Consider the following 13,333-nt stretch of genomic DNA (forward strand, 5'->3'; position numbering starts at 1 on the left):
TATTTAATTAAAAAAAAAAATAAAAAAATAAATAAAAATATATGAAAAAAATGAAATAAAACAAAATTAAAATTTATATTTCATTTTACTTAGTGGCAAATATAAGTTAATTTGAAATAAATGTTTTAAAATAATTAATTTGGGTTTTATTTGTAATAATTTAAATTAAAATTTTTTTTTATACAACTTACGATGTGTGCATCATGCAACATTATCTAAAATCAACGTCATTTATTTATTTTTATTTTTATTTTTTTAAAGAATCCTTTTTTTTTTAAAAGAATCTTTTTATTTTAAAAAAAATAAAATAAAAAAATATGGCTTATATTTAAGAAAGATATTTTTCTTTACAAATAAAAATAGTTGTCATCTTAAAAAAAATTTGTTCTGTTGCTATATTTAAAAATTTAGTAAGTGCAAGAATTAAAAACATGAAAAAATTAAGAAAATAATTAAAAGCTTTTCTACATAATTATAGGTGGAAATATTTAAAAAAAAAAAAGAATTAAATAAAGAAATAAAAAAAAAAATAAAATGAGAAAAATATAAATTAAGAAAATATATTGAATTTTTTTCATAGCTCATAAATTTAATAGATATTTTATTTTTTTAAAAGTGAAAAAAAAAAAGAGAAAATTTAAAACATAGCATTAGTTTTTTTTTTTTTGAAATTCCTTTAAAATAATTGAAATTACTGAATACTAAAGGATCATAAATTATGTTTTATTAATATTGAAATCATATATTGAACTACATCATAGGCACGTGTAATTAATTATCTAAATTATCATTCTTAAGTGAATTATTAGATAATTCTAGTTTTCTTATGCGCTCTTCCAATTTTTCCATAGCTTCCAAACTGATATCTTTAGAAAGTATTTTTTCACATTGCTCGTTTAATTTTTCAAGTTCTGATGAAATATAAGAAAATAATAATATGAAGAAATATAAATATTACATAAACAAATGTAATTTCTATATAATGTGTATATCGAATTCATTAAAAATACATTTTTTTTTTTTTTTTTTTGTTTTTTTTGGGTAATTATTTATTTTAATTATAAATTTATTTAAAATATTACCGTAAAACTTAGTTTCAAAAGTTTTCATCATATTACTTATATTATTAATTTCTTCTTTTAATTCGCTAATTTTCATGTCAAAATCTGATAAGTCTATATTTTCATTATCATTACAAGTTGAACCAAAATTTCTCATTTTATCATTTAGTTGTTCTATTTTTCCTGTCAATACTTTGTATGATACATATGTTACAAGAGGTGATAAACTAAAAGCATCAGAACATTCTTGTGAATGATCAGTACCCCCAAAAATATGTAAAGATTTCTTATAAGGTAACAAGCACAAAGATCCGTAATATGCTCTATTAAAACTCTTTGATGTGCTTATATCAATTTCAAACCATGTAAATGTATATATATTCAATGCATACATATCTTAAGAAAAAAAAAATATATATATAAATTTTATATATTTAGAATATATAAAAAGAAACTAAAATTATAACTTTTATTGTTTTACCTGATAAAGCATAATTGTCAATCCATCCATTTGCAATACCACCATAAATTATCATCCATTCATTGTCAAATAATTGCGCAGAATGTCTATCAAAAAGTAAAAATAAATTTACACATTTTTGTATATATATGTATGATTTATAATTCAATTTTTTTATATATAATTTTCTTTTTTTTTTATAATTTCTCAAACTAACCCCCATCTTGCACAAGGTTTGCATCCTGAAGTTTTTGATATTTCTTTCCATCTGTTAGTGTTTATATTAAACATCCAAGTATCTGATAATGCCCCATTGAAACCTTTTTTATTACCTCCAAATAAAAAAGCTAGCCTTGCGTTTCCATATAAAGAAAAAACTAAGCTATGTCCATATCTTGCTTCAGGAGTTATTTGTATTTGATTAACTTCTGTCCACATACCCTTTGAAAAACACCATAAATCAGATAATACTTGCTCATTATTATCCAATCCCCCATGAATATATAAGGAATTTTCAAAACTGAAAGATGAATGCTTATATCTTGGACAAGGATTAACTTTATTATTAATAATATTCCATTTTTTGGTTTGAAAGTCAAATACACATGTTTCATCAGTAATTTTCTCTTTCTCAGTTATACCACCAAACAAAATAATAAATTTTTTATTATCTTCAGTTATAACGTTTCCTGAACAAAATGCTCTACCCTCTATATCATTTGAATTTAAGCGCATTTTTTCAAACAAATTAATACCTGGTACATACCTTATAAAATTGTTAATGCATTTATTTTCAACCATTCCACCATATATGCATATGTCACCATTTAACTCTACTGTTATATGTCCTTGTGTTTTTTTAAAACAATTTTCATTATGCATAATTTCAGTTAAATGAAAAGCTGGCGGTGAGAGAAACCCTTTTGACACATCATTATTTTGAACATAAATTTCAGTTTCATTATTATCTTCATCATTATCATTCTTCCCTTTTTTTTTTTTAGGTTCGTTATCTTCATTTGGCATTCCATTATCATGTTGGTTTTTTTTTTTTTGCAGTTGTTCAATTAGTTTTAAATTATTATTTTTTTCATTTGCTTCATCATTTTCATTTTGTATGCTTGTTTCATTTTCATCTATTACTTTTTTTGTTGATAAATTATTATTTTCCATTTTCTAAAATTTAATATTTAAACTATTAATTATTTCTTTTCTTTTTTTAAAATATATATTATTTATAACATATTATGTTTACAAATCTCCTATATTATTACAAAAACTCCAGAATTATATTAAGGTTTTTTTTTTATTATTTTTATTCTTTTCTATATTTTAAAAATTTATTCTAAATATATTTTATTGCCTTTTTAAATATAATATATATATAATATATATAACAAAAATAAGTTCTCCATATATTTTTATTCTACTTTATTTACAAAACTTTTTTTATCAATATTATTATTATTTACTATTTTAAAAAATATATTACTTACAAATTAGTATTTTTTTTTTTTTAATATTTTTACTTATGTGTCATAGACAAAATGCTTAGCTAATAGAAAAATGTTGCATGAAATATTTTATTTTAGCTTCGAAAATGTATTTTACTGAAATCTCAGAAAAAGTCATTAAGAGATGAATTTTAATTTTTATTATAAAAACAGAGGAAATATAAAGAAATATATAATTTAAATTATACATATATACACATATATACACCTATATACTAATACTAATATTTTTGTACTAATTTATATAGAAAAAAACATATTTATAAAATTTTAAAGATACCTTAAAAACTAAACAGATTCCCCTTAATTATAATTCTAAAACAGTGTTTTTTTTTTTTTTTCCTTTTTTAAAATAAATTTTTAATTTTGTGGCATTTTAATTATATGGCATAATTCTTATATATATTTTTTTGTTTGACTTTTATAATGTTTATTAATTTTTACAAAAAATTTAAAACTTTAATACACATATATTATAAAAAATGATAAAAAACATTAATTATATATAATTTAGGTTTGTGCCATTGCTTTTTTTTTGTTTTTTTCAATTCGCTTAAGCATGCATTTCAGTTGGAGCAATCTGTTGTATAGCTTCAATTTTTTTTCTAAAAAAAATTTCGCTTTGAGTGTTCTAAGAAGATAAAACTTTTTTTTTTTTTGTTTTAGTAATTAAAAATAATATAATCGTTTATTTTAATTTTTATATACATATAAATAAATTTTAAATATAATAACCATATTAAATAAAAATTAGTAACAATCTAATAAAAAAATTCTGATTCTCTTAGCACTTATTGCACCTTTATTTTTTAGTTTTTGCTTTTTGCTTTCTTTTTTAAATAATGTTAAAATAGTTTTTAAAATTTAGGAACAAATAGAAGCAAAAGAAAAAAATTTTAAGTAGAAAAAATTAATTTAAAATAATATAAAATTAGAATCATTACAAGAAAAGTTGAACCAATAATTTATAGAAAAACAAAAAACAAAAAACAAGACATTTTTTTGTAAAACTTACAATTTTTTTATACTTACTAAAAAAAATATAGTATTTGGTCTTCTATTAAATAACATAATGTGTATATATATACCTTATAAAACATTTATATGTTTTTTTTTTCATTCATAGAGCACTAAAAATAGATAACAATTAAAATTTTTTATAATGTTTTATTTTTATATCATGCAACTCATTTTTATTCCATTAAAGAAAAATATAATTTGTAGAAATTTATTTTAATTTGTATGTGTGTAACCTTTTTTTTTAAAAAAAAATATCAAATGATAGTTGTTTTTGTATTCTTTATAGAAATTTTATCTTCTAAAACTTAAACCTTTTTTTTTTTTATAAATTTAAATTAATAAATTCTATTTATTTGGCTTCCAAATTTTTTGCTTATTTTTAAATATTTCTTTTTTATATATATATATATATATAATTATTTCTTAATATTTACAAACCTATACATATATATATCCATTTTTTATTTTGTAATATTATTAGAGAATCATTTTGATATTTAAAAAAAAAAATACTTCGAAAAATAAAACTTAATTCATAAAAAAATATATTAATAGGTATTATACAAAAAAAAAAATAAGAAAAAAAAAAAAATTAAGTTAAAACTTTAAAACATTTATTTTCTTTGAATCCTCCCTCAAAAAAAAAAAAAAAAAAAAATAGAAAAATCTTTTGGAAAAAAAAGAGAGGCAAGATATTAATTAGTATATTCACAAAATAATAAAAATAAAATTCTTTTTTATAATAAAATAAAGATAAGAAAATGTTCCTATTTTTTCATTAAAAAAAAAATTAAATATATTTTAGTAAATATTGTTTTCTATAATTATAATGATAAGTTAAAAAAATCTTTACTTTTTTTATATACTCTTAAATTTTTTTTTTTTATTAATTATGAATTATAAATAATGGATAATCAAGCAAATACATATGAAAATATCACAACAGAAGAAAGAGAAGTATTAACAGAAGCAAATACTAAGAGAGAATGGGAATCTATTGGTCAATGGTTAAAAAGAAAAGAATTTCTTTTAAAAATGTTGAATTATCATAAACAAAATAATATTAAAATTGACGTAGATAAATTCTCCAAAATGGGTCATATATTTTTCAATATAAAATATTTAAGTTGCACTTATAACGATCAAGTTCATGATGAAATTAAAAAATATGAACAAAGTTAATTTATATATATTTATATAATTAATTTGAATTAAGTTTTAATATGTAATTAACAATTTTTTTTTTAAATTTTAAGAAATTTTATTCTTTTAATTAATATATAATTTTAATAAATTAAATCATTTAAATTTTATTTAATTTTTCAAATATTTTTTTTTATTTTTTTTTTCAATGTTTGAAGTTAAAAAAAAAAAAATTTATATATATATAATAAAAGACACATATGTATACAGACTTTTTTAGAAATATGAAAATTTTTAAAGAACATCTTTTCTTTTTTTTCTGTTAATAAAATAATTATATATTTTTCTTTTAAACTTCTCAGTATCATATATATAGGAATGTTATATATTTAATGTGAAGAAAAATAGAAATAACTATTTACTTATATACTGATAAAGTGTTCATTTGAAATATTAATACGAAAATTATTATTGTATATCATTAAAAAAAAAAAATAATAAAATAAAATTATAAAATATACATGACAGTAATAATAATTTATTATTTTTATTTTATTTTATTTTTTTAACTGTAAATAATTTATAAATGTACTATTATTAGAATGGATGCACTTGGTTAAATTTGTGAGAATTAACTTGAAGTAGTTTATTGAATTTATCTATAATTTCTTGAATAGTATAAACATGCTGATTATTGGGATCATCTCTATCTCTTAATGTAACAGTTTTAGTAGAAAGTTCTTTTTCACCAACTATTAAAATAAAGTTAAATTGTTTTAATTGAGCTTCTCTTATTTTTTTGTTTAAAGTGTTCATTGAAATATCTACTTCGACATCGAAAAAATTATTATTTAAAGTTGTAGAAATATAATTAGCATATTCATTATATTTATCACTTATAGGTAATACTATAGCTTGTCTTGGGGACAACCAAAAAGGTAGCTTTCCTGCAGTATGTTCAATTAAAATAGCTACAAATCTCTCCACTGATCCTAGTATAGCTCTATGTATAATAATTGGTCTATCAAATCCTTTTTTTAATAATCCCTCTTCTCCTTCCTTTTCATCATTTTTCTCTTCCATTGTATTATCTTCTATTTTATCATTTTCTGTTTTACTTTCTTTTTTTTCACTTTCTTCAAGTGTAACAAATTCTTTGTTTTTATATTGTAAATTAAATCTAATAGGTAACTGAAAATCTAATTGTATCGTACCACATTGGTGTGTTCTATTAATGCTATCTCTTAACAAAATATCAATTTTAGGTCCATAAAATGCTCCATCTCCTTCATTTAATTTCCATTTAATATTGACTGAATTTAATGCATCCTTTAATTCATTCTCAGCATAATCCCATGTTGATTCTTTACCAATAAATTTTTTTGGCCTAGTAGACAAATATAATTCATACTTAAAACCAAATGAATCATATACAAAAAAAATAAAATTAAGAGTATCTAATACTTCTTTTTTTATATGTTCATAAGAACAGAAAATGTGAGAATCGTCTTGTTGAAATCTTCTAACTCTAGTTAATCCACTCAAACTACCAGTTATTTCATTTCTATGCAAAACACCAAAATCAGCTAATCGAATTGGTAAAGAACGATAAGATAAGTTTAACTGCTTAAACATTAAGCAGTGCCCTGGACAGTTCATTGGTTTAATACCCCATTCTTTATTTTCTACGTTAAATATAAACATACACTCTTTATAATTTTGATAATGGCCTGACGTTTTCCATAAATCACAACTATACACATTTGGAGAAATTACTTCGTCATATTTTCTTAATCTATATTCCCTTTTTATAAAATCAATTAATTTATTATATATTTTTGTACCATGTGGTAGCCAAAAACAAGATCCAGGAGAAGTATCTTTTTCGAAAAAAAAAAAATTTAATTTTTTTCCTAAATTTCTATGGTCTCTTTTTTTTGCTTCTTCTAAAAATTTTATATAGTCAACTAATTCACTTTTTTTCTGAAAAGTAATTCCATATACTCTCTGTAAACTTTCATTATCTTTATTACCTAACCAATATGCTGCAGAATTCTTCAGCACTTTAAAAGCTTTAACTTTTCCTGTATTTTTTATATGAGGCCCTAAGCATAAGTCGATAAAATTACCACACTTATATACAGAAGTTTTTTTATTATCAGGTATTTTTGATTTAATTAATTCTAATTTAAATGGGTTATATTTAAATAATTCTAATACTTCATCTTTTGTACATATTAATTTTTCAAATTCTACATTTTCTTTAACTAATTTATTAAATTCTTCTTCAATTTTCTTATAATGTTCATTAGTTATGGAAAAATTTCCTAAATAAATATCATAATAAAAACCTTCATTTAATGCCGGCCCGATTGTTAAATAACCACCGAATAATTTTTCTAAACTACTACCTAATATATGAGCTGAAGAATGCCAGAAGATTTTTTTTGCTTCTTCGTTTTCAATGTTAAGAAATTCTATTTTACAATTACCAAGAAGAGGCTCATTCATATCCCAAAATAAACTATTACAGTTACTATTTTTTAAGTCACTATTATTTTCTTCTATATCTTCTATATCACATAATTCTAACTCTACTTTTTCCTTATATGTAACTTTTGAAACAATAGAATCCTCAGCTAGTTTTTTTGAAATAGAACTAGCAATTTGAAAAGGAGTAGTAACATAACACTCTCCATTTCTAATAGATCCATCTAATAATTCTATATTTATTTGTCTTTTAAAATGTTTATTTTTTAGTAATTCTTCCTTTTTTTTTTCTTTTAATTCATTATATTTTTCTAATCGTTCTTTAATAAAACTGGGGTCTTTATCAAAAACCTCTTTATTTTTTTCAATTCCCATTTGTACTTTACTAGTGCTGTTTTCTATTTTTTTTAAAGAATGAAAGTTTAACCTAATAAATTTTTTTTTTTTTTTATATATATTACAACTGACTTGTTTATTTAAATAAAAAAATAATTTTGAGGAATGAAAAGCACTTTTTTTTATTATATTCAAATGAATTTTATTTTTCTTTGCTGATGTTAAAAATGAATTGCATATATCAATATATATATTTGTCAGAAAAAAAATGATCATAATTATTTTTTTCATTCATATTTTAGCATATAAAAATATATAAACAAATATATTATCTTTCTTTTTCCTTTTTTTTTTTAAATGTAATTAGTGTAATTAATTATACACCTATATTTTTATCTTTATAAAATATTACACAAATTGAATTTTGGAATTTTATTAAAATCAATATAGTTATCTTATTATATTTGTTACAAATATTTATGTTCTATTATATATATATATGTGAGTTAATCATCATTAAATTAAAAAAATAAATTTTGATTAATTTCGTGAATAAATTTTAATATAAAAACATAGTATTTTCATTACTCATTTTTTAATACAAATGTTTAAGTTAAAATTTATATACATCTATAAATATATATTATTTTTTAATAATGTAATTGTAAATATCCTTTTGCTAAAACTTTTATTACTTGTTTTTTTTATTTTATTTTAAAATATTTTAACAAAAAATTTATATATAATAAATTTATATATATACAAAAATATATTTACCTTAGTCAAGAATACTTTTCCTTATATAATACAAATTTTTTATATAAAAAAATTTAAAAAAAAAAACACGCAATAACAAAATAAATTAAAAATAAAGGGTTAAATAATATTGAAAAAAAAAAAAAAAAACGTTGTAAATAAGCACAAAAAAAGAAGATTTTTAAAAATGATGAAATAAAAAAAAACATATTACAATTTTATCTATATATATTAGCAAAATATTTATTAATAATTAAAAGTCAAATAAGAATTGAAATGAAAAAAAAAAATATTAAATATATATAAATTAATAAAAATGCTTTAAGAACTAAAAAAATTGCAGTTTTAAAAAATCAATCAAGCATTATTACATCATTTTCCTCAAGTTTTAATCTATTTATATTTGTAATTCTTTCCAATATTGAACTATCACTAATAACCTAAAAAAAAAGAAATACAAGCATATGTAAAAAAAAAAAAAATACAAATACAAATATAAAATATATATAATTGTATATATATTTATTCATATCATTTATTGTAATTCTTAAAACTATTAGAAGCTAACGTTTCTAATGAAAGTCATTTTATCTTCTTGATAATTCATTATAACTTTTTCTGAACAGCATAAGCATCTATCAAAAGCATCGCTAAATAACTTTTTGATAGAAAAATTAGATAAGTTAAATGTAAGAATATGAGGTGTAGCTCCTAAGCAAGAAGATAATGAATTTGAAAGTTCATTTTTTTTTGTTTCTTTTTTATTTTGATGATTATTATAAATATACTGATCTCTATCAATGTGTGGAGCAAAAAAATACAAAGGATGCTGAGTTAATGATACTAATAACTCTACAGCTATACTACTACTTATATTACTTATACCACTTCTAGTAACTGTACATTTTTCATCTATTGTTCTATTTGATAAAGAGTCTGAGGGGGAATGCATATCATTGCAAAAGTAGCAGGCAGCTTTAAAATATAAATAGGAATGCCTTAAAACAAGGAAGGAATCAAATCCAATTGCTACTGTTATACCTAATGGTGGTAATTTGGGTAACTTTTCTACATTAGTAATAATATTATTATAAAATAAATACCTATCAAAGTCATTTTCTTCTAATAAATCTTTTCCACATATTTTCATATATTCATGGGTAAAATCATCTGTATATAACATAGCATTATTATCTTTAAATAATGGTTTTTTTTTTTTTTCCTCCCTTAAAATTTTATTTATCTCTTTTAAGCTATTATATTGTTTTTCTGCTATTATCAAACAAGGAAAGTATCTTGATTCTTTTGAATCTGTTAATAAAAAAACTACATCATGATTTTCAATCAATTCATCTAATTCATTCATAGTGTTTTCGATATCTCCTTTTAAATAATTTAAATGACCAGGCATAGGTATGTCTATTACTTTAGCAGTAATATTTAAATCAGGAGAAATTTTTAATAAATTATTTTTAGCTGCAATAGATTTATACTCACCAATATTATTATAACATTCTGCGTCAGAAATAGTATATAAATATTGTCTACTAACATTAGAAAAAGAAACACGAGAATTATCGATGAATGTGAGATTTTGAATTCCCCATGAAATACAATTTCTGGCAACCATACAACCTAATGTACCTAATCCTATAATTAATACTTTTAATTTTTTAATCTTTTCAAATTCCAAATCTTTTAAAAGTTTCCATTTAATTAATTTTATATTTAATTCTAAAGAAATTCTTTGAATTATATTTTTATTTAAAAAATCATTCAAATTTATCATATATATAATACTTTGTTTCCTTAAACCATCTTTTTTTTTTTCATATTTCTTCCACCCTGATATTATTTCGTATTTTAATTTATTCTGAGTAGAAATATCAATACACTCATTTTTTTTTATTTTAATTTTATTATCTTCAGAGTTTGTACTTTTTTCATTATTAATACTTAGATATGAATCTTTTTTATTAATTAAATTTTCTTCCAAATGATTGCTATGTTCTTCATTTAAATTATCAAAAGAAAATGAATTTTTTATAGAATCTCTTTTTTCATAGTTATCAAAAACATTATTCTTAGTATTTTCTGCATCAGAACTATTTTTTTTATTACATTTTATATTTGAAAAAGGTGAAATAAAACTAGAACTTAAAATATATTCATTTACATTCACTTCTTCTTTATTTTTTTTCTGTTCATCATATATAAATAATTTTTTGTCATCCTTAGAATTATTTATTGACATATCAATCTTCTCATTATTTAAACTTTTTACATGCTCATAAACGGTTTCTGTGCCTGTATCCATTCTAAAATGAAAATCTTCAGAAACTTTAACTTTGAATATGGAAGAATTTAAAATATATTTAATCATAGTATTATAATTGTCTGAGTTTTGTATTTCCGTATTTGTGTTACTTTTATTATTGTTAGTATATGACTTATCATTTTCTTCTTCGTTAACGTAAGTACAATTGCTAGTATTAGTATCAACTACTTCATTATTTTTATTCTTTCTTTTTTCATATGATATGTTATCAATTTTTTCTATTTTAATATATTCATTTATTTTGCTTATATTATCTTTTATAGCATCGTAATCTACTTTATAAATGTTAGAAACATAATAAAAAGAAATATCGCTATTATTTATAATATTATTTTTAGTATTGCAAATGGGATATTTCCATACCAATTTATTATTACTATTTATTTTACAAACAAATTCATCAGCTAATAAAGATATATCTCTAAAAGCAAGTAAATCAATTTCAAAATCGTATAATTCATATTTTATGCAAAAACAATATAAAAAGTTTCTAAAATCCCAACCTAGTGTATTAAACAAATAATTAATATCTATCAAACATATGTACAAATCAAATATATTTTTTTTAATATTCTTTAATTTTTTGTCTTTTGAATTTTTTATATCTTGTTTTAATTCATTTAAGCAATTTAAAGGTAAAACTAAAATATCACAATTTTTATGTAAAACACTATCGTTGTTATCATTATCATTATTTAAATAGTTTGTACTTTTTAAATACTCAAATAATTCTTTAAAACTATTTATTTTATAAAAATTTTCTTCTTCTTCTCCAATAGTTTGAAAATGATTACGCATATTATTTAAATATCTATCATTGAATTCTTTATTGCTCAAATTTTTAAACGGTTTATTATCAAACTTCAGTAATATAAATGCTCTTGATTCTATAAACATTTTATAATTATTAAAATAGTTATCAATTTTATATGATAAATAAAATAAATCTATGACATTAATTTTCCTTCTCTCATTATTTAAATATACTGCTTTTGAGTTCATATAAAAAAATATTCTTTCAGAATATATTAAGTGATAATCAGTCTTTGGCTTTATTATTGGATTTGCTAAACTGTAATAACATACACACTTTTTTAAGTCTAGATAACTTAATATTATATATTTATTTATTTTTTCTAAAAAATTTAATTCATTTTCTTTATATTCCCAAAAAGAATCTTCATAAATATTTTCCTTTTTTTCTTTTTCATTACTTAGATTACTACAAGTTGATTCATTTAAGTATGACCTTAAATCATTCAATGAATAATTAACATGATCACTTCTTTTAGTATTCAAAAATTCTTCTAATGTGTTGAAATTTAATAAAATTCCCATGTAATTTTTACTGTACCTATTAATATTCATCTTTTTCTTTTTATATTCCTTCATATAACTTATATTTTTTGAGAAACATTTAACGTTATTATTTTCTTCATCTGGTATTTTATTATTTTTCTTATTTTGCAGTTGTTGCTCTTTTAGATCCTTTTTACTTTCAATGAATGATTTTTTATTGATTTCAATAGTACTAATATTTACATAAGGATATTCAAAATTTATTATATTACGATTAGTATCATTTTTATATTTACATCCTATTTTTATTTTATTAACGTAAGTATTAGAACACAAGTTAACATAACCACTTTTTAATTTATAAACGTTTATTTTATAGTCATGTAACTTGGTAAAAAAAGATATATCTATTTTAAAATCGTTGTTGCAATGCTTTAATATTTTGATTGATGTTTTTTCTGAAGGAAGATTTGCTTCAAATTCTGTTGAATTATTCATATTGAGCACATCAGAAATATTCATTATTTTGTCTTATTTTTTAATAAAAGAAAATATTATATATATAAATTGAGAATACAATAAAAATATGTATTCGCTTCTATGAATTATTATTTCATATAAAAATATAGTAATGAAGAAGACTTTTTAGAATAATATCTATTTAAATGTAACTTTTCGTTCTAGTTAATGATCATTATGCTTTCAGAATTAAAACTCTCAGTTCAGAAAAAAATACACTAGTTCTTTTTATTTTTAATATATCATTTTAATCTTTAAACTTTAAATACTCAAATTATATTTAGAATAAAAGAATTTTCAACACATTTTTTTTTTTTTTCAACTTATTAAAAAGATTAATGCACAAAAATATTAACATTATCAGTAATATATATATGTAAATAAATAATAATAACAA

The 13,333-nt window shown here is 19.8% G+C and overlaps 4 protein-coding genes across 4 annotated transcripts; 1 reads left to right on the plus strand and 3 right to left on the minus strand.

Annotated features, from left to right (window-relative positions):
* Positions 1–771: 771 nt before the first annotated feature.
* Positions 772–2,694, minus strand: PRELSG_0922800 (conserved Plasmodium protein, unknown function; the record flags this gene model as incomplete). The annotated part of the gene is made up of 4 exons (XM_028676666.1): positions 772–911; positions 1,083–1,457; positions 1,543–1,628; positions 1,739–2,694. The coding sequence occupies 4 exons, from the start codon at positions 2,692–2,694 to the stop codon at positions 772–774; spliced, it is 1,557 nt and encodes a 518-aa protein (XP_028533133.1).
* Positions 2,695–4,961: 2,267 nt separating this feature from the next.
* Positions 4,962–5,237, plus strand: PRELSG_0922900 (conserved Plasmodium protein, unknown function; the record flags this gene model as incomplete). Its single annotated transcript, XM_028676669.1, has 1 exon — positions 4,962–5,237. One exon carries the CDS (start codon positions 4,962–4,964, stop codon positions 5,235–5,237), a length of 276 nt encoding a protein of 91 aa, XP_028533134.1.
* Positions 5,238–5,795: 558 nt separating this feature from the next.
* On the minus strand, positions 5,796–8,315 carry ThrRS (threonine--tRNA ligase, putative; the record flags this gene model as incomplete). Its single annotated transcript, XM_028676670.1, has 1 exon — positions 5,796–8,315. The coding sequence occupies one exon, from the start codon at positions 8,313–8,315 to the stop codon at positions 5,796–5,798; it is 2,520 nt and encodes an 839-aa protein (XP_028533135.1).
* Positions 8,316–9,133: 818 nt separating this feature from the next.
* On the minus strand, positions 9,134–12,939 carry ATG7 (autophagy-related protein 7, putative; the record flags this gene model as incomplete). Its single annotated transcript, XM_028676671.1, has 2 exons — positions 9,134–9,220; positions 9,349–12,939. 2 exons carry the CDS (start codon positions 12,937–12,939, stop codon positions 9,134–9,136), a joined length of 3,678 nt encoding a protein of 1,225 aa, XP_028533136.1.
* Positions 12,940–13,333: the final 394 nt, after the last annotated feature.

The sequence above is a fragment of the Plasmodium relictum genome, assembly GCF_900005765.1.
Source record: "Plasmodium relictum strain SGS1 genome assembly, chromosome: 9".
In the NCBI taxonomy this organism is placed as follows: Eukaryota; Apicomplexa; class Aconoidasida; order Haemosporida; family Plasmodiidae; genus Plasmodium; species Plasmodium relictum.